Genomic DNA, 22,642 nt, shown 5'->3' with positions numbered 1-22,642 from the left:
TCATCCATTGCTGGTGGGAATGCAAACTTGTGCAACCACTTTGGAAAGCAGTGTTTCGGTTTCTCAGGAAATTCGGGATCAACCTACCCCTATTTGAATCTTACAATTCTGTCCTAGAAATAAAGGCAGTACACCATAGAGATAGCTGCATTCCATATTGTCCTGGCACTAGTCATAACAGCCAAGCCGCAGGCCAGGCTAGGTCCATCTGTCGAATGGATAAAACCAGTGTGTTGTGCATATGAAGTATTGTGTAGCTATAAAGAAGGCAAAATCATTTAAGTTTTGGGAAGATGACTAGAAAGGGAGGTGATTGTGTTAGACCAAATGAAGCTAGAAATGGAGATAACTGTGTTAGACCAAATGAGACAGGCTTAGGAAGACAGGTGCCATATGTTTTCTCTCATAAATGGAATCTTTGGAAAAGAAGGTAATGTAGAAGTAGAAGGGGAATTATAAGGGAAGAGGAAAGGGATGGAGGAATCGGACTCAAGAAGGGAAAAAGGGGGTGAACATAATTAAAATGCATCATACATCTGCATGATCTATCACAGTGAACCCATTGCTTTGAATCATTTATAATCCACTAGCAACAGTGTACATTTACAGCTGTAACAGAACCTGTGTTACAGACCATCCCATGTCTACCTATTACTTATATTTACAGCTGTAACAGAACCTGTGTTACAGACCATCCCATGTCTACCTATTACTTATATTTAAACTTGCTATCTTAGGGATGCGTGGTTTAAGTCTGAAAGTTAGCTGTTTGTTGTGACGCCAGTAACCCAATCCAGCTCAGTCAAGTGGTATGGACAGCGCTGAGGTGGTTGGTTCTAGTCTTGGCTCACTGTTGATGGCCCATGTCAGGTATGATTAAAGCTAGAATAAGGATGCCATTGGGCATCAGATAGTGTCACTGCAGGGTCTTGTTCTTCACGTGACCTTCTTACAGCTTGTAGAAGCAGGTATCTAGATACATTATATTACAGTGATGACTGCAGATTGATGACTCTCAGTTTTAAAATTTGGAACCCTCAGAACTAAGGAAAGCAGCTTAACTCCTTTGGTAACTTGATACTTAGGCCTCAAACTTAACTCCCTCTCATTTTAGGTTCTTAATAAAAAGTCCGTCCTCCCATAATACCGGTCCACTCCTCTTGCCTTCTGTTGTCCTTTGTTCTTCTGGTCGTAGGGAGATCTGCAGTGCTGAGTTAGATCTTAACAGTTGGATTCTGTGAAGCCTCCTGAAAAGTGACCACCACACAAACCTAGATAGCACTCTTATGTCAAAATCCGGCTGTTTGCATTTTGCTCCAGTTGGTGAACCATGTTAATTAGAATTCCCTCAACAGGCCCAATGCTATAGACTGATTCAAGGGGTGCTGGAGACACCTTGTGCTCTGCATTTGGGGCAGGGTTGTGCTTGGAAAGAAGGAAACCTGGAATAAAACCCAGCTTGGTAGTGTAAGTTCTCAGTGTTGACAAACTGTTAAAAAATGGCTGAAGATAGCATATTCTCAGACATTCGTGTGTGTGTGTGTGTGTGTTTTCTAGACAGAGTCTTACTATGTAACTCTGGTTGTCCTGGAACTTACTATGTAGACCAGGCTCGCCTAGAACTCTCAGAAATATGCTTGCCTCCTGAGTGCTGGGATTAAAGGTGGCCACTAGTATGCCTGACCCTCAGACATTCTTGACAAACATTTTATTGTAGTTGTGAGCTATGTCTCCTGAACATTGTTTTCTATAAATACATTCCCCAAATGCCACCTGTGAAGAACAAAGTGAATCATTTTTATAAAAATTTCCTAATTAAAACATGTCTTATTTATTTTGAGTGTGTTTTTCTTAATGATTTTAACATTTTTCATTTATATTTAACAGTGCTTCCAAAGCGTTCATTGTCCAGAATAAGATTTGGGGGGCCATAAATGTGGTAAAAAACTATATTATAATCAGAATAACACTTGCAGTCAAGAAGGAAGTAACATTTTCAGCCATCAGGGAAAGCAAAACCATACGATGGGGTTTCCTAAGAAACTCTACATATGTTCTCTAAGGTTATAGGGTATTTGAGAATTTTATATGTGTTTGTAAGTTTAACAACTATGTCCGATATGGCTTTGTTCCATCTAAATACAAAAATTATAATAAAGTGATTTCTATCAAGCTGATTTTCAAGATCAGAAACTCATTAGTAAAGGAATAAAATACAGTAAACACCTCGCTTGTTAAGGTCACCACACATAAAATTCAGGAGCAAGAAATGGCACACTTAGGCCAACTGCAGTCTATTAATATGGCTATTCATGTATGTATGCAATCTATTTCTCTAGACAACCCACCATATTTCCCTTGTTCTATCTTGTTTTGCTATGGTTAAATAAAATTATTCAGACAACTTGAGCTGTATGTGTGGGCTATTTTCTAATTCTGGTTGATACAGGCAGGAGGTAATATTCAGAAAGCCAGATTTGTTTGAGCTTTTAGTTTTGAAATTCTGATCTTTAAATGAAATGATAACAGTGACATTGAGTGGAATGAACTTGGTAAATAACTTTGAGTAGAATTTTCCTCCTTTCTGTACATTTAAGTAAATACTAGTTGAGTATACCACTTCTTGAATCTTTGTCAAGAAGGAAAACTTCTATACTGGAGACTGCTGACTTAACATACTTAGTTAGCACTTAATTATTTTAGTAAGCTTCTTTTTGACTGGAGTACAAGTTATGGAAGATAACAAATTGATTGCTCCCCCTTCCCCATTTTTCTGTTTGCGCTGACTTGGGGGGCTGGTTGTATGATTCAGAGGCAGAGCACATCCTTAGTATGGGCAGAGGTCAGTCCCCAGGTTCAGTCCTCAGCACTCCAAAACAAAATAAACCCAAATATCAGTGTCCCAATATATGACTTCAGTCACCCAAATGGTTGCTTGGCTTACCATCATTGTGGCACAGAATCCTTTGACTTGAGGGCAGATGGTGACAGACTAATTGATAAAATGTATCAAGGCTACAACCTTTTCTGGATCTTGGTGGTTGGTGACTAGAATTGACTTAATTAGCCTTTGGGGTGTCACTTACCAGTGGCCAGTTAGGGGTGCTGCCAGGCATTCCAGTTGTGCTGCTGAAAGGGTAGGAGGGGAAGTATTTCTCTCCTGGACGACGTGGGCATGGGAGAGGATAACGACAGTGGAATGCCCCGAGCCTCTTAAAGAATTTGAAATGAATGTAATTAAACCTTTGAGCGGACAGCAAAAAGTACTTTTTCCACTTGATGTCTTCAGAAGACAAGTAGGAAATGCCTTTCTGTGAACCATTTTCTTGGGCAGTCACTGGGAATTACCATAATGGTGTTAGCCTTCATACCTTGTCTCCTGAATGCACCAGCCATTGAGATCAGCATTTCAGCTGTTGTATCGTGTTTTTCTTTCATGTTGAGCTAGCACTGTGTGCCCTCATTTCAGACAGGCAGCTTCTCTCACCCTTTTATGTACTTTCAGCAAGAGTTTTGCTTGCTTGTTGTCTTATAGCACTGAGGGTAGAACCCAGCTGCTCTCCTGCAGAGCCACATAAACCCCTAGCCCTAAGCTGGACGTTTTAGTCCTGGTTTCTTTCAATCCAGTATCATTGCTGCTGTTCTGTGCAGTAGCCTGAGTGGACACTGAGTTCATTTGTCTTGATTACTTTCCTCTTGAGTCCTGAGAGTGAACAGTGACCATAGCTTGTTTTCACGCAGCTTGTTCTAAGTCAGGTTTGACTGCTGACAGGATGGTTCATGTTGGGTGGAGTAAGAGTCAAAGGTGGGGAAGGGCTGCATTCTAAGAAGATCTTCTCACAAGGTGCTGAGCCCTGGCCCTGGGAGGATGAGCTCACGTGAGAGATGGAGTCCAGCAGTGGAAGCAACAGACAGGCCTTCCAGCTGCAGCCTTCCTGGTCACTGCCTGACCCTTGTCTTCAGAGTGTGCCGTCCTTTTATAGCTCCTCATAAACCTTTGTGGATCTCTCGCCTTAGACCTCTGTCTGATTGGCCGAACAGCAACGGCATTGGTAGCAACTTACAGATAGAACTCAGCATGAATTATGGCAGTTATTTTTAAAATTCTATCCATTTAATTTGTGCATATGAGTGGAGCAGAGGTTAATGCCGGGGTCTGCCTCAGTCACTCTCCATCTTATTTTTTGAGACAGGTTTCTTGGTGAGCCTGGAGCTCACTGATGCAGCATGGCTGGCCGACTGCTGCGCTTGCCTGTCTTTCCTCCCCAGCACCGTGGTTCAGGCTTGTGCTGTTACCTGGCTTATACGGGTCCTCATGCTTACAGAGCAGATGCTTTACCCACTGAGCCACCTCCTTCCCAGCTCTACGCTAATGTTTGAAACAATCCTCATGAGTGTTTCACATAGTAAACTGAGTCCCCAAGGCCTGTGGTTAACACTGCATAGCGGAGTGACGAACAGTTGAAGCCTGGAACCAAGATATAAACTCTCAGGTCCTGAACCAGAAAACCATGGCAGCCTAATGAAAATGATTTAGTTCTCCAACGTAAAGAGGATGCACACACACCATGCCAGCTATGGACTGAGATGTGTGCTGGGTGGTTTTTAAAAACATTTGATTTAGAGCATGCCCCTTCCCCCCAAATAGGGAAATAGAACTCTTTAGCTTGCTAACAGCCCCATTTACCGCTTGGTGACCTCTCACCCCACTTCCCTGCCAGGCCTACAGACATATTTGAGTTTATAACTCTGGTCTAAAAGGTCAGGAACAGAGAGTTTATTCTTTTTTACGTGAGCTGAGAAAAAAATATTCCCAACCCCCTTCCCCGCCGGAGATTTTTTTTTCATTTTGCCAATATATTTTTTTTTTTTACAAAAAAATATTGCTTGCTTTTAGTTTTAATTCATTTCCTTCTTTCTTGGCTATCCCTGTCAATATATAGAACAACTGCTCAGAAAACTATTGGTGTTCAAGAATACTGTTATTAAAGGCGGCCTTGTGTCTTGTCTGTAAGCCCTTTCTGTACCCAGTCCAGTCTCCCTCTGACTTCTCAAAGGCTGACAGGCAGTCAGATTGTCGGCCACACGGGAGTATCATTACACAGTAAAGTTCATACGACCACCCTGGCTTTATTTAGTCTCTTCTAGCACACTCCTAAGGTCAAGGGAACAGGAGCCTGGCTTTCCCGTATGTGAGAGCATTAGGTGCTTACGTTGCTGGAGTGTATTTGATCGTCCTCAGTGAACAAGCTTCTCCTTTTTTAATTTGTAATTTCTCAAGTTTTCAAAGCTCAGTTAGGAGTGCTTTTCCAAAGTCCACATGGAGGTCCTATACCATTATTGGTTTTGTTTTTGTTTTTCTTCCCCTTTATAGATGAGATGATGAAGAAAGGAAAGAATTTAAAACAACTGCTATCTGGGTTTTTCTCTTTCAGATGCTAAAGAAATTGTTCTGAAAGCCCAGATCTTAGCTGGAGGAAGAGGAAAAGGTGTCTTCAATAGCGGTTTGAAAGGAGGTGTTCATTTAACCAAAGAGTAAGTCTGGAGGGTGTAGGTCCCCATCCTGTGCATGACTGAAGGGTTCCTGAGCAGGAGGGCTAGGGTGGGGTGGGGTGCAGCAGTGAGAGGTAAGTAAAGGCATTGGCAATGCGCTGGCTGTGCACCAAGGCTTCCTTCTCCCAGTAGAGGGTTTTGTATCCCTCACTGAGGAAGACTCTACTTGCTCTCTTCCAGACAATCTGAGATGCATCTTTAAGAGTTTGAAACAAAATCACTGACAACTGAGATAGATACCATTTCCATCATGATATTCCCATGAAAAATGTTCTGTGGTCCCCTGTGGTGTCTTTGTGGCCTCTGGTAGTCCATGCCTCCCTTCGTCTGAGCATTTTTGTAGCATCCTGCCCCAGCAGCAAGCTGTGACTCTTCCCATCACAGTCTTTTCGTTGATTGTGGTCCTTGTTTTTCCTCTCATTGTTTGCTGTTTCCCAGACCATCCAATATCAGTGTTCCACTCCCCTTCTATCTAAATGTTATGCATATAGTATTGTTTCTTTATTAATCTGTTTAGGGGAGAAGGTAGCAGAATTCAGCATCCCCTCACTCATTCACTCATTCCTTCATTCCTTCATTTGTATTTGGCCCTCTGAGCCTTTGTGACAACACTTGATACACAGTGTAAATGGAAACACATTCATTTCATGGATAATGTGAATGTGAAGATATCAGCTAGAGGTGGGTCCTGGGCAGTGTGGCTGGGAGGAGGTGAGGTGGTGGAGGTAGGCCCTGGGCAGTGTGGCTGGGAGGAGGTGAGGTGGTGGAGGTAGGCCCTGGGCAGTGTAACTGGGAGGAGGTGGGGTGGTGGACGTAGGCCCTGGGCAGTGTGCATTGTGAGAAGTTTGGTTGGTGGTCCTGGGCTGTATGGATGTGAAGAGGGGTTGTGAGATAGCCCTGGATACTGTGAACCCTGCTATATAGTGATTCACAATATACTCTGATTGTCTTTTCCTTGTCATTCTTTCTTTTTTTTTTTGTCTTTCTTAGCCCGAATGTGGTGGGACAGCTGGCCAAGCAGATGATTGGTTATAATCTAACAACGAAACAAACTCCAAAAGAAGGTGTGAAAGTTAACAAGGTAATAAGAATGCTCTTGGTCATTTTGTATGTGCTTTAAACAAAAGAACAGAGAGCTAGACTTGGCTCTGACGGATCTCACGATGCACTCACTGTTCTTTGGCAGTGAACTGTTTGTTTTTTTAGGAGTGCTGTGTCTTTGAAGGAAGACCTGTAGGGCTGTGGACATTGGCATTCACCAAAAGCCAGTGAGGCGAATGGCCAAAGCAGAGGGATTCCAGAGCACAGATACATCCTGCTTGAAGCTGACATGGCTTGGCAGGGCAGCCTTGTAGTCAGTGGGCCCTTCCTGTTCCCATGCTGCCCCGCTGTTAGAATGCCTGCTGCAGTCGTCCTCCTTAAGATTACCTCATGCTATACTTCGATGTACTACCAATTTAAGCCACTTGCTATTAGGAGTCTATTATTAGTGGAGACTGCTAACAGTAAGTATGTGTAGCATGTGCTCCCATGTGCAAGCATGCGCATGAAACATAGACATATATACACACACAAATGGCCTGCCTGTGCTGTGCAGTTAGGAATGTCGGAGCCAAGTACAGAACCTGCTTCTCCTTGCTGCCGCTTTCAGCCTATTTTCCCTCTCTTCTTGTGTAAAACAGCAGAAGCTCTCTGTTGTGCATACAGTGCGTGTGTGTTGCAGAATGTGAATTCATGAGCAGAGCCCCTCGGGTGTCACATGTGGCCACCCTGAAGACAGCTATGGTTAGAAAGACCCATCCATCTAACAGTAAATTGGGTCCCACTCTTTGATCCTGTCCTGTTGCCATAGCATTGGCGACTTGTAGCCTATATCATTGTGCTGTACTTGGTGTTGGTGGGAGCACTGAGTGGTACATTGCACAGTTAGTTTTCATAGAACTTTAGAGAAATATCTTGGTATTGCTTTAGGAAGATGTCACTGGCTTGTCCTTGTTAAACCATGATAGGGGCAGTGGATAGCAAACAATCTGCTAAGGAGAAATTTATGTTCTTCCATGTGCCTCTCTGACTGTTGGGACAGTGCACCCCAAGAATTATACCCTTGAGAATGAGGGAGAAGGGAGAGGCTGAAGCCTGGTGCTGGCCTGGCAAGGTACTGGTCTTCCCGGCATATTTCACACAGCCCAGCAACCTGCCGGAGCACCTTACAGACGAGGCTGGAAACAGCACCTGGCTTTCGTCGTTACTCACCCCTTTTGCTCTTAACTCATATCAGGACCCAAAATATGAGTGTGGGGATGGGGATCACTGGATCTCTTCCTCTTCGGAATGTGACACATTCAATGGATGTCCTTCTCTGCTTTTCGCTATTGTCTGTTTAAGTGCACTGTTGAGCCTCAGTGCAGAGGCAAGCTGCTTAGGAAGGCTAATACCCAGGCTCTCACATAAGACAGTTCCAGTAACAGCAGGACACTGGCATACTGACCAGTCATTAGCTTCATCTACTGAGACAAGTCATCTAAAACGTTATGGAGCAAGCCCCAAAGCTGACTGTGAATCTTTCCCCTTGCGCCGCCCCTCAGCTGGGGCAGGGACCGCCAACTGAGGTTGGTTTGTTCTTGTTCAGACTGCAACTCTACTTTATTTCCTTTCAAATCTGATTGGGAACCTTTACCTGCCGAACCTCAAAGTTTGTTCACAGAGAGCGTAATTAGTACTTTTCCTTGTGGGGATTGTTGTTTTATATGGACACATGGGATTTTAGATTAGAACTTGTGAAACATTTCAAAGGCATATAAAAATGTGAAGCTGATTTGCACCACCTAGTAATAGAATTCTACAGCAAAGTGCCTTGTAGCTAGGTCCCTGACGTGCTGGAGATAAATAAGCATGTTCTTGAGAATTGAAGCATTGCCAGAAAACTACCAGAGAAATGTTTTGTTTTGTTTTTCAGAATTTTTATTCCATAGTTCAGTAAAAATTCCAAAAGAATAAAATTCAGAAAGTAACAGTTTTTCCCTTACCTCCTAGAAAGAATTGTCATTTATTGTTTTGTCCTTTTCTGATATGACAGCATGGTATGTTGTCACATTTCTGTAATGACATAGAAGAATTGATGTTATTGGCCTGCTTCCTTTGTTTGGGAAACATGTTTTTCTTTTGTAGCTTAGGCAAGAGTCTCAAACGTGCTATGCAGCAGAAAGTGACCTACCTGTACTTCTGATTCTCCAAATCTTGCTGGACAAGTGACTGTGGAGTGCTAGACTTTTCCCCAAGTCAGGACATGCGATTCTGTCTCTTCTTTTTGCTGGAAACATAGTCTTCAGTCAGTGAGGGCAGTTTGTGTTAGCCAGCACATTAACAACAGACATTTGTTTTGAGTGTTTTATAGACGGTGTGGTAGTGAGATTCAGAATATTCTGGGAAGGCTATGTGCTTCACAGCTGACTGTGCCTTTAATTTTCAAGGCAGGCATCTGGAGAGAGTCCATAGATGGTCTCTCCCTTTCCAAGATATTTGGTGCCTGCTGCCTCCCTCTTAAGCAGAGCTGAGTTCAGGGATTAAAGTCATCATGCAGTAAGGACCTTGGAGAGAGCCAGCAGAAGCTCAAGTTGCCATCATCCTAAGTTTGAGCCGTGATTGTAGTGACTGAGATGCCCAGGCGCCACACTTGGTGTTGAGTTCCAGTTTATCAGCCATGAAGTTCCCTGCACATTTTCTCGTTGTGCTTAGTGATATTCCAGCATTTTCTAGTTAGGACTCACTTTTTCCTTTCCCTTCCCTGTCCTTTCTTGTCCTGTCCTGTCTTTTTCTTTTTCTTTTTCTTTTTCTTTTTCTTTTCTTTTCTTTTCTTTTCTTTTCTTTTCTTTTCTTTTCTTTTCCTTCTTTTTGTGTTTGTTTGTTTGTTTGTTTGTTTGTTTGTTTGAGACAGGGCTTCTCCATGTAGCCTTGGCTGTCTTGGAACTTGCTCTATAGACCAGGCTGGGCTCAAACTTAAAGAGATCCACCTGCTTCTGCCTCCCTCATGCTGGGATTAAAGGCGTATGTCACCACTGCCCGTCAGTCTCATGGTATTAGCATGCTGTTTGAGTGTTATGATTTAAATAAGCTAATACATGCCTAAAGTCTTAGCTAACAGAACATTGTATGTTTGTGTCTCTGTCCACAAAGGTAGGTGTAAAAAACTACCTGACTGGGCTGTGCATAAGTTAAATTCTTTTGTCACCATCTGGAGAATGGAAAGTCTAAATAAAGTCTCCATCAGCTTTAGTGCCTGGTGAGAAGAGGGTCAGATTTCTGTTGTGTTCCTACATAGTTGGGAGGGTGAGGGAACTCTGAGTTAACATTTAAAAGAGTACAAACCCCATCTTTGAGGGCTTCTCTCTCATGATCTGTTCCCCTCTCAAAGACCTGCCTCTAAACAGCATCTCAGTGGAGATGAGGTAAACACATGAATGTTGAGAGGACACAAACTGTTGTAGAATGTTGTAGAAATGGAACCTTTGAAATGAGCTTTTAGCCTCCATTTGTCATAATTTTCTGGAGATTCGTGGAGACTGTCTTTTTCATTGCTCTGTAGCAGTCTGTAGTATGCATATACCACAGTGGCTGAAGTCGGCATCTATTGATCACGACCGTGATTATTTCAGGTTGGGCTGCTACAAATAGAGGTGTTCTGTACATTTATGAACGGATTTTTGTAGAGATAGAATCTTTATTTGGGGGATAGATTTTGAGTTGTGTGGTAGTTCTTTGTTCAGTTGATTTTGTTTTGCTTTATTTTAGAAACTGCCGAATTTTTGGCAAATTGATGGCACCACATTGCTGTCTGCAGCATACAGATGTCCAGGGTTCTCCAATTTCTGGCCAGCATTTACAATTTTAGCCATTTTTGTAAATGTGTAGTTCTATTTCATCATGTTTTAAAATTGCATATGCCCTGTTTCTACAGATGTTAGGCACCTTCTTGTTTGTTCCTTTGTCCTTTGTAGGCTCTCCTTGAAGCTGTGCTCACTGTCCTAGCATTAAAGGGACAATGAACCATAGTGCGGGCTCCAGCAGACTCTAAGTGCCTTCCATGGCAAGGCTAGAGGGCTCAGTCTGGATTGTCGTGTATGTGCTGGGAGTTAGCAGGGTCTGCTGTGCTTCACATACTCATCTGAGCAGAGCCTTTTGTGGAACAAAAATACTGAGTTTTGATGCAGTCCAAACTATCCATGCTCATTTATGGACAGGACTCTTGGTATATAATCTAAGAACAAGGTTCTTTGTTAGCTTCCTAATGGCTTTTATTTTTGTGGTGTGTGTGTGTGTGTTTGTCTGTGTGTGCATGTTTTGGTCAGCTTCTTTTGATTATGGTGACAAACTAAGGCTGGCGGGTTTTGTTTTGCTATTGCTTTTGCCTGTAGGTGTTCACTTGTATTTGTACCCCTTTATTGAATTGCTTTTGTACCTTTGTCAAAAATTAGCTGCCCATGTTTCATAGGTCCCCCGTGTCTACTACTGATCTGCTATACCAATGTAGTAAGTTCTTTCGTTCTGGGTACTGGGTCTTATCACTTTATTTCTTAGTACATTTTATCCTGTTCTTCTTCCTTAGCATACACTTCTTAGGTAATCTTGCCTTCTTTGATAGAAAAAAAGAAAACAACTCCTGCTGAGCTTTCAATAGGAATTGTGTTAAATCGCTCTATTAGTTTGGGGAGAATCAGTGTTTGCTTTGTTAAACCTCAGTCCATAAGAGAACACTTCTTACTCTGCCTTGATTCTGCTCTCACAGTTACATAGAACTTAGAATATAGGCTTGGGATGCTTTTTTTTAAAAAAAAATAGATTTTCACCTAATGTTTCTTCCTTTTTATTAGTAGCAATTATTCCTGGGATTTGACTTTGAATCTCACATGCTCATTTATGTTCACATGTTTACTGTGTTCTTGCTGATGAGATTCCTGCCTGCTAATGTTTGATAGATGTCTGCAGAGAAACCCTGCGGCCCAGGGGTGCCTTTGTCTGTGCTCCTGGGCCTTCCTGGGTAACCAGTTCCTCTAACATCTAACTTATGAGGTGGGACTCAGCCCGAATGCTCTCTTAGACCTCGGGCTTCCTAAGCACACTGCTTTCTTCTTTGTAATCTAATTCTTCCTGTTTTCTCATATGTAAAGTTTTATCTGAATGCAGTGGAGGAGTAAGCCAAAAAGGGGAAAAAAGTTATAGTCAACTCCACATCCTCAAGCTGAAGCTACAGACATATAGGAACCTTTAATCTAAGTTTATTCATGGTGCTGTTTAATGCACATATACTTACACAAATGTACATGTTGGTATATACCAGGCATTTTTGTTTGACTCTGTGCAATTGGGTTACATGTTGCTTGGTGCTGGGATGGAGTGCGATGCAGTACTTCTCTTGGGATTTCTGATCACTGTCACCAGTAACAGTTACTACTTTGTAGGAAACATAACATTAAATAATTTCGTAGTAATCTTAAACTCTCTGCAGTTAAATTATGAATATTTTACCCATTGGTATTCATCCCAGACTTCCAGTTTGAGTAGCAGGGTAGGAGGGTGAGAAGGAGGAGCGATATGCTGATCAAAGAGTATAAAACATTTTGAAATCCAAGGGATTCCACAGGATAATCTGTGTAGAACTCAAATGAAGCTCTTTTGAAATTCAGCTCCTTTCCCCCAGGATACGTGTGTTATGGAGTCCTTCATAGTTGTCTGTAACAATCCCCAAATACTTCAGCGTTGGGGGTCACACATGGTTTCATAACACAAGAAAATACTGGGTCTTTGTGTGGACTGTCTTGAATTATCTATTACTAAGCATAATTTTCCCGTGTGTTTTTTTTTTCAAAAGAATAAGACATTATTTCTACCAAGTAGGAAGTGTTGGAGAAAGCAGCCCGTCTTTCCAAACTGACGTGTGAAGGAATGCAGAACACATCAGTTAGTGTTTCAAAAGATGAAGAACAAGGCTCTTGAATGACACTTGTCCTGAAGAATTAGAATGTTGTATGGCTTCTAAGAATACTGACAATGATTATCTCACTATACGAACTTCGTATTAGACTAGCTTGAGGGATGACGGAAGGGCTAGGTGGGTGAGATCTCTTGCTCTGCAAGCATGAGGACCTGAGTTCAAATCTCTACACCCATGTAAAAAAGCTATGCTTGTTTGTAATCTCTGCATTATAGGAGTTAGAACAGAGCATTGCTAGAGCTTACTGCCTCCCAGCTTTGTGCCACACTCAGCTAGACACTCTTTCTCCAGGAAGTACGTCCGAGAGCAATAGAACAGGACACCAACATCATCGTTGGCTTGTGCAAGCATGTTGTTATCCTCACACACACGGAGTTATAAGTATTGCACCTAAAGTTTCAAATTCCTACCTTCATCTGTATTTTGTCCCTACCAAATTTCTTAAAACATCTCTCTTTCCTTCTAAAGAAACCTTTAGAAGACATGATTGTTTTAATTTCTTAAAGGTGTGTTGATGCTTATAAAGGTGAATTTCATATTATTTCTGAAAGCTACACATTGCCATATTGAAAAGGAAGGACTGGAGTTTGCAGTGGTCAGGAGCTGATGGTGTTTGTCATCCCGAAGGCCAGGAGAGCCGTTGATAAGTGGCTGGACTTTTTTGTCATTTAAAGAAACAGCAACTTGAAATCAGGCTAGGTCTGTAACAGTTCTGACATTAGCATTATCCAAGAGAAGGTTCGTTTGTGGGAATTAGGAAAAGCTGATGGGTCTTGGGAGTTATATGAAAGACCTCATGTGTTGAGTATGTGCTATACAACTGAACCACATTTCTTGTCCCAATATTTTGTTTTTAATTGATATTAGATTCAATAAAAGCTTAAAAAGAAGCTTCATATCTTTCTGTTAGAGCTTTTTAAAGTTTTTATTGTATTAATAAAACAGCTTTTAGTGGTTCTGGATTGCTAAAATATAATGCCTTTTTGTATATAACTTTAAAAATAAAATCTAGTACTTAACTACTTTTAGGAAAGGTGGTGTTATTTTGTTTTTTAAAATTATTTTCAAGTGTATACTTGATTATTTATGTGCATTTTGTGGTCTTTAAAACTTCAGCCAAGATATTTCCGCCATTCTGGTTTTATTTCTGTAAGTTGAGATAACCTCTCTCTCAAGTGCAACTTGACAATACTAATTGAAATCTTAAATATTCCATGCAAAACCAAGCCATTTTACTTTTACAGGGAATAAAACAAATAAGGAAAGATAAATATTCAAAATAATGACTAGGGCAACATTTCAGCTGTGAAAATTCATGTCCATATAAATAGCCACATGCATATGATTAAATAAATATTAACATTTAAATGTTGTATAGTCATGATGGAAAGGGAAAAATCTTACGAAGGAATCCATATTGTGGGGTTAAAAGTTTTAAAACGGGCAGGGTCTGTAGCTTAGGTGGTAGAGAGCTTGCCTGGCATATGTGGAGCTGTGGCTTTGATCCCCAACACTGCGTAAGCTGAGCATACTGACACATGCCTATAATCTTAGTACTTGGGAAGTAGAGGCAGGAAGATCAGAAGTTCTAGGTCATCGTTGGTTATGTAGTAAGGTCTCAAAAATAAAAATAATTTCAAAAACAAAAGCAAGGCATTATAATGTGTGTGATGTAACCCATGTGAGAATTGATTCCACTACTGCAGTGCTTACAGGTAAAAATGAAAGGAACTAAGCTCATGAGAGTTGATTTGACGTGTGTTGGAATTGTTTAGAACAAAAAGATTATTGGTGAAGAAGTGACCAGAGATTCAGTTCTCTCCACCTGACTTGCCCCCGATGCCATATTCTCCCAAGGGAAGGGTCATCTTTTCCTAAGTACTACAGAGATTCACGTGACCAGAGTACCATTTTGACAGTTGTGGCCAAGGCATCTGGATATGAGGGGGCTGTGCTGCAGGAGGCTGCATTCAGTATTCAATTTGTATACTTAGTGTTGTTTTTTGTTTTGTTTTTACCATTATTACTATTGCTGAAGTTTGATCCCGGAACCTTATAAATGCTAAACAGGTTCTCTGTAGCTGCCCTTTGCCTTGGCTCTTGGTTTTTTCTATTCCTACTTTGGCACTGAGGATTGAACTCTTCGTGCTAGGCAAGCCCTCTACCATTGAGCACCAATCCCCTTCCCCCATTTTTTTTTAACATGGTCACAGCTGCCTGAACTAGCCTCACCTTCAGTCTGTAGCCTAACCAGATCACACTTTCTTATCTTCCTGCCTCAGCCTCCTCCAAGTTCTAATTATAGGCCTGTGCCATCAAGTCCAGCGACTGAGCCGGGCGGTGGTGGCGCACGCCTTTAATCCCAGCACTCGGGAGGCAGAGACAGGCGGATCTCTGTGAGTTCAAGGCCAGCCTGGTCTACAAGAGCTAGTTCCAGGACAGGAACCAAAAGCTACGGAGAAACCCTGTCTCGAAACCCCCCCCCCCAAAAAAAAAAGTCCAGCGACTGCATCATTTTAAATGAACAAATATTATGTTTATAGAGAATACAAAATGAAATAAAATGTATCCATCTGAGACACAGAAATTTATAAATATATTCAATATCAGTATGCTGTAAAAAAATCTCTTCTTTGATAATCAAGCTTGGCTTTCTACCATTGGCATCAGAGAAAAGCTAGTGTGATAATATATATATACTATTAGTGTGTCAGATTAGAACAGCTGTGGCCCTGGAGCTTTCTTCAAATGAGAGTCACCAGAAAGAAAAACTAAGGCGAGAGTGGGAAGGCTTCCTGAGGCAAACCAGATACCTGCCATTGGAGCACTGTGACAAGATCAGTTGAGGAGGTGACAGGAGACCCTGTGCACTTACACAGAATCCTCAGACCTCTGGACGCTGCCTCTCTGCACATCAAGAGCCTAGAAACAATGCTGTTTGCTTTTTGTGTTGAGGAGCATGGATTTCCAATCTTTTTTTTTGCCAAGTTAACTGAACTTTTCATTCTTGTGCTAGGTGATGGTTGCTGAGGCCCTGAACATTTCTAGAGAGACCTACTTGGCTATTCTGATGGACCGGTCCCACAATGGTCCTGTGATCGTGGGCAGCCCCCAGGGGGGCGTTGATATTGAAGAAGTGGCAGCTTCCAGTCCAGAACTCATCTTTAAGGTATGTTTGATTAGCTGGCCATGTTAACTGATTGTTAGGGTAGTAACTGCTCAGCGTCTAATGTGGAGTCAGTCGAAGGCAGGGAACAATGGACCTGAGGCAAGAGGTGTTGAGTCTAAGTGGAAATTGACTGGAAGTCAGGCAGAATTTAAGTGTCCAGTATCCAAAAGCTTTTTCTCCTTCCCTTTTCCCTCTCTGCCTTCTCGTTCCTCCCTGCCTTTTCCTTCCATATCATTTCCTTCTGTCCAACCTGACCCATGAATTAACAACAGGAGAACACTGTTGTGCCCCGTTTCTGCCAGGTTGCCTCCCTGCCTTTAACCCTGGGTATGGTCCAGACACTGTCTCTTGTGTAACTGGATGTGGGTGAGTCTCTATATTAGTTACTTTTTTTTCTGTGACAAAATCTTGACAAAGTGACTTAAGGGACTGTTCATTGGGGCCCATAGTTTGAGAACGCTGTCCGCCATGGTGCGGAAGGAGGCAGCAGGTCTCACTCCTCCACAGTCAGGAAGCAGAGGGGATGAATGCTGGTGCTCAGCTCTCTGTCTCCTTTCCTGGCTCCCAACCCTGACCCATGAAATGGTACCTGCCACATTCAGAGTGGGTCTTTGCTCCTCAGTTTGTTTAGCCTAGGGACACCCTCACAAGCCTGTGCAGAGTCTTACCTCTTCTGTAATCTAGACCCCATCAAGTAGACAGAAGATATTAAACTTTCCAGACTGTCCACATTGAAATAGGCATTCAGAGGTCCATATCCTGCCCAATTGTTTTCAGTCCTTGAAAAGACTGGTTTTAGAGATCTGTACTCAGATTCAAGTAGGAAGTCAGTCTGTCACAAGCCTTTAACCTCAGTTTTGAAAGTAAGTCATGATGATGCAGTGGTTTCTGCGCTAGCATCCTGAGGATTAATTGGAGTGATATGCAGAAGTACTCAGGTGCCATTCTTAGCTACTGAACTTTTGAAACTATGAACCGAGTTTTTAATATGGGCTCTTAATGTCTAATTCCATTAACATTTTCTACAAGAAATATTATTTCCTTAGAAATTGTTTTTTCCCCCTTAAATAGGGGAAGAATACTATTCTCTGGATTGGCTTTTCTATATACTGTACCCACACTTCAGTAATTGTTTTAAAAATATTCTCATCAATATTACATAGATAAATGAACTGCTTTGGAAGTTTAATTGAAGCTTTATACACAGGCTTACTCATAATGTCTAGCCATTTTCAAAACTCACATTATCTAAAACAGTCCCATTTGCTAACATAATGCATGAACTAATGCACATGAAGAGCATTCATTGTTTTTGACAGAACAGCTCTTTGTAGAGTGGAAGTATTATTAATAATTTTCATATGAATAAAGTGCTCAAGTCATAAGATAATATTTAACCTGTGTATGACAACTCCAGACTTAACAGCAGTATTAGGCAGGAAAGCCTTTCTTTGGATGCCTTCCAAAAGATGTCAGAAAAATTAACTGACTAAATATTCATCAATGCCATCTGTGTAGTAATTAAAAGTGAAAACTGGCTTCAGATCATCTTGTCAGCATGCCACCTTGAAGAATTATGTAGTTTTGGAAGGGCTGTTCCGTAGCTGGCCTGCTAATTAAATCTTAGCCTATAGGCAGTGACAGTAGCCTCGCTCAGAGCTTTATGGAAGGGTGCCATACTTTAATTACTCATTTGCCAGTAAATACTAAACGTTCGCTTTGAGGTTTAAATCTTCTTACTTGACTTCTGAATTTTGTTCATTTGATACATTTTTACTAGGAGCAGATTGACATTTTTGAAGGGATAAAGGATAACCAGGCCCAGCGGATGGCAGAAAATCTGGGCTTCCTCGGGCCTTTGAAAAATCAGGTACATAAGGCATTGAGCAACAGTATGTATGCCTCATTTCAGAAAATATTGCAGTAGCTTATTTAATTGCTGCTGATGTTTGTGACTGACAGAAAACAAGGTGATTGTGTTTAAATCTTTCCCCAAATTGTTTAAGATCAAGAAAATATTTCCTGATGTTTTAAGAGGTGATGTTTATGATGTATGTGAATGTATCTGATAAGAGGTGTGTGTATATGTGTGTGTGTGTGTGTGTGTGTGTGTGTGTGTGTGTGTGTGTGTGTGTAGGGTAGAAAGATGTATGTATGAATGTGTATGTGGTAGAGGCATATATGTACATATATATGATAGAGATGTGTGTATGTATCTGTGTATATGATAGACGTATCTAGATATATACATATGTGTACATGTGTGTAAATGATAGTATATGTCTGTAATTATAATGTATATGTGTTTATGGATATATGCATATAATGTGTGTATGCATATATTTGTGTGTTAGAGGTATATATGCATACATATCTATGAGGGGGTATGTATGTATGTATAATACAGGTGTGTGCAGTTTTATAATATGTATACATACTTATATATGTATGTGTATATATGATTGTATATGTGTATACAAATATATGTTGCAGGTGTGTTCTATAAATTTATGATATTTATAGAAACAGATATATGCATTTGATAGAGGTTTGTATGTGTGCTCCAAGCCGGTACATAAACTTCATGCTGTTTGTTGATACTTGTTACTGTGGTTTTGAGACAGGGTCTTGTATATCTCAGGCTGGTCTTGAACTTCTGAGCCTCATGGTCTCACTTCCTGAGCTCTAGGATTATAGGCATGCACCACTATACCTGGTAGACGTGATGCTAGCAATCTAACTAGGGGCTTTGTGCATGGTAGGCAAACATTCTGCTCACTAACTACGGCCCCAGACTTTTTTTGTAATTTTTTTAAAATTTTTAAATTTTCTTGCAGCATTACTGATTCTGTTTGACATATACATATACATATACACACACACATCCATGTTCTTTCTGTTGGAAATTTATTTCCAGCATCTGTATAATAGGAATAATGTACTATCTAAGAAGTATACTGCATTGATTGAGTTCAGTACTGTGTGGAGCAGTTGTTGACAGTGCTCCAGTAAAGAAGAATTCTCTGCTGGTTTGCAGCTTGGTGGTAGAATGCTTGCCTCACACATGGAAGACTCTGAATTTTCTCCTCAGCTTCATAAGTAATCAAGATTATCACTGTGTTTATTAACAATACATATTACTTGACTAATCGCTAGTCTTTTGTAGCCCCTGAGAATACAGAAATCTCATTTATTTTCAAGTTCCTGTTGGAAAATGACATAGTGTTTGGCTTATAACTGACACACAATCTCACCCAGGCATCCTATACCCCTACAAATAACACTGCTCTGTTAACAGTTGTTTTATTGTATTGCTTGGGGAATAATAACAAGAAAAAAGACCCAGTGATCAGAGAAGATTCAGTATTCATTTAGAATATTTTCTTTAGTATTTTACTTATTTGAACGTATGTAATGCATGTGTCATGCTGTGCGTCATCATAGGACTACTTGCAGAGTCATTTCCCTCTCTCCAGCATGTGGGCTCTGTGGATTGATCTCCAGTCATGAAGTTTGGCAGGTGAATCCTTGTCACTGTGTCACCTGGCCAGCCCTATCTTAGTTCTAGCTGTGGTTAGTTGAATCTTTGGACATAAGACGTAAAACTTGTATTTAGCATGGGAACAGGGGCTTTTTCACTGACTTCTTCCTGCCTTCAGCTTTCTGATTTTAATTCTATATCTGAAAGTGTGATCGTTACAGTAAAGAAGTCAAAGAAGGGTAAAGTGGAACAAGACTTCAGAAGTGTGTAAGGAAGGAAAGACCACACTCATAAGAAGATGGGAGTGAACGTAAAGATGGTAGAAGAAAGTCAGGCCTCCCTTCACTAAAACAGCCAACCTTCAAAAGACAACTAGAGAACAGTATTGAGAGGTGCTTTGGAGGCAGTCTGCTCACAGGAAAATGCTGGGCGAATCTTGGGCTCTGTACTGTACTGATTAGTTTCATGTTGTTAGAATGAGGCTTTTAACTATACTTGCCACTTGCTTATGTAGAGATGTTGGTCCCTGAAAACCATTCTCTTAGGAAGTCATGGTGTTGCAGTTATTTGGTCCCACATTTGATTCCAAGTGTATTTAGTCACCTGTGTGCATCCTCTGTGTCTACATATGTGTGTTTTTCCATTGTTCTATAGTCTCTTTGCTAGTTCCTATTCCTGATCACAGTAGGTATGTTGCTCAGTGCTGTGCTATCACCACTCACTGCACAGTACATTACACATGTAGATCGTGTACTTCTGAAGCATTTTGGCTTGTGTAAGATTAAGTAAAATCAGATGTCTAGGCTATGTACGTTGAATGTTTCTAGGGTATCAATGATAGGTGTCAGAAGGTAGGAGAGGAATAAACCTAAATGGGGTAAAAGCTGCCCACCCATTGTTCGATTGCTCAGTATATGAACATAGTGGAGAACTCCACAAATGATAATATTATTAAATATATCCTAAGACACCCTTGCCACCTCAATATGTAAAGACAAAATTAAGGGTTATTTATAGCTTTTAAATGGCATAAATGTGTCCCTGGTATCCAAACACTGTTTCCGTATGTGCTGTGCAGAAAAGCAAAGATGAATATGCAGCCTCTCAGGGTCATAAAGTAGCCAAATTGCTAAGATATTTTTAAGTTAATTTATCAAGAAAAGGAAAGAAAAAATAAAAACTTTAAGAAAGGGTCTTATGGTCACTGGCTGGCTGACATCTTCTTAGGTTTGACTATTTGCTCACTGAGCGAGCACTGACTGCATGTTACTTACTTTCCTTGGCTATGTCCAAAGTACTGAAAGGTAGCCACTGTTCTCTAGGGACTGATGGACTAGTGGAGGTCATTCTGCACCCCTAGAATACACAAATTGGGTAGGGAGGGACAAAAAGAATGACAACAAATGAGGTGTGGATGGCTTGGAATTTATTGAGGGATACCCAGTTTGTTTGCACAGTAGGAAGGATGGATGGCCCATGTGTTCAGCAAAGCTGATTGTAACATGTGTAAAAACAGGAGTCTCTATTCCGGATGCTGCTCTAAGGCATGAGGATTGGTGCAAGGGTGCCATAAGCAGAGGAGACATGTTAGTAAAGCAAGTATTTGTACAGTCTTAGGTCACTGGTCCTGGCATGAAGAGATGATCCAATGCCAAGGGACTGCGTGTACATCTGGCAATGGTTGCCTTGGTTAAATCTGTATTCTGCATAGCTTACTACAGGTTGTTTTTTTTTTAAATTGTTGCATTAGATCTTATTTGTGTTTCTAAAGTTATTTCTACTATGTACTTTGGCTTATTGATGTATTACTCATTAAATCATTTAAGTGTTAGCCAGGTAGGGTAAGTAGGACTCTCCCAGATGCATACATGCATATATACTGCAGCTGTCTAAGTGACAAATCAAAACTTAGACATGGAGTCACGTGTATATATTCCCAACTACCTGAGAGGCTATGTCCTAATCCTCTGAGATTGTGGTTGTGAGACCAACACCAGTAACATAAGAGGAGCCAATTTCAAAAACAAAGCCCAAGCTCAGAAAGATACTCACTTGCTACATCTTGCACAGCTTGGTCCTCACTCAGACACACATGGAAAACCAGGGTTGGATGGGCTGTGCTTACTCTGATAGAGTGACACCAACTAAGCAAAAGACACAGCAACAAGCCAGAAACTCTCCAGTTGATTTTATATCCAGCCTCTGATGTAAGAGTCCACTGTAAGGGACATTCTCTGGCTATAAATATCCCTGAGGAAGTTGTGATACTGGAGGAAGGGATGGGTGATGCTCCGTGTACACTATGGCAACATTAGCTCACAGACCAAGGGAAGGCTTTGCCAACTCTCGTGGGTCTGAGGCACTGCAGTCCTTGACATGTCTCTGCCATGTTCTTGGGGTTTCTGCCCTTCCCCACATTCCATAATTTGTAGTTGACTGGCTTTATAACTTAATATAGTTTAGTGAGCTTCAAAAAGTATCAACATTGAATCTAGGAAACAATAAAATAAATGAGAATAAATTGTGATATCTTTAAACTACTTCCAAAATGAAATTGACCTTTTGAAAGGTTGGCAAAAGGCCGGAAGCATTGAGACATGAGTGATATGATTGTCCTTAGATTTCCATATGGCAGGAATAACATAAACCTGGTTGAAAGATGAATGGCAAAGGAGAAACACATTTGTAATTTATATGGAATAAAGAACAAATTTTATTCACATAAAAACACTTCCTTTAAGTTAATGATTAAAAATCCTAAATCTCAACAGGAAAATATACAAAATCCATAGGAAAAAGAAATTCAAATTGTCTTAGGAACTATAATGATGCTCAGATTCATTGACAATATGAGATTTTCATTAAAGCTCCACACACAATAGCTGCTCCCACATGCCATGCCCAGTGTGATGCAGATGCTGGATGGTGCTGTGAGTGAAAGGTCTTTCTGGACTGGCTTATGGGAGTGCAGAGTAGTTCCCTGAGCACTATAATAGAACCATTCAGATTTAAAATGCTCTCCGGGTGTGGGGAGATTTCAGTGCTTAAGCACAAGGCACTGAGTTCAATCCTGGGAAACAGCTGGGCATTGTTTCATACACTTGTCATCCAAATGCTGGGGAGTTAGAGACAGGTTGATCCGTGGGTCTTGTTGACTACCCAGTCTAGACAACTTGGTGAGTCTCTAGGCCAACCAGAGAGCCTGTCACAAACAAACAAAAAAACAAAACCAAAATGCATTGTTTAGAGGAACAATTCCCAAGGCCTTTACATGCCATTCATATACATAACACATTTTTTCATGTACAAACATGTTTGCATACAGCCACAACATGCAAACACATGTACATAATCATACACATATACAATAAATAATAAATACAGTGTGTCCATCCATTCTGCTCTGCTGTGGGGATTTACCCTATAAATACCTAGTCACATGTATTACAGA

At 41.0% G+C, this 22,642-nt stretch overlaps 1 protein-coding gene across 1 annotated transcript in view; it reads left to right on the top strand.

Annotated features, from left to right (window-relative positions):
- Suclg2 (succinate-CoA ligase GDP-forming beta subunit) overlaps window positions 1-22,642 on the top strand; it is a 257,860-nt gene that overhangs the window by 124,605 nt on the left and 110,613 nt on the right. The window contains exons 3-6 of the mRNA XM_005364918.3: window positions 5,436-5,535; window positions 6,544-6,634; window positions 15,558-15,710; window positions 17,491-17,580. Of these exons, the coding sequence (XP_005364975.1) occupies window positions 5,436-5,535; window positions 6,544-6,634; window positions 15,558-15,710; window positions 17,491-17,580 (434 nt within the window). The remainder of the gene's footprint in view (window positions 1-5,435; window positions 5,536-6,543; window positions 6,635-15,557; window positions 15,711-17,490; window positions 17,581-22,642) is intronic.

The sequence above is a fragment of the Microtus ochrogaster genome, unplaced genomic scaffold, assembly GCF_000317375.1.
Source record: "Microtus ochrogaster isolate Prairie Vole_2 unplaced genomic scaffold, MicOch1.0 UNK1, whole genome shotgun sequence".
NCBI lineage: Eukaryota > Metazoa > Chordata > Mammalia > Rodentia > Cricetidae > Microtus > Microtus ochrogaster.
Note: the sequence above shows the minus strand (reverse complement) of the source record. Positions and strands in the feature narration are given on the sequence as shown.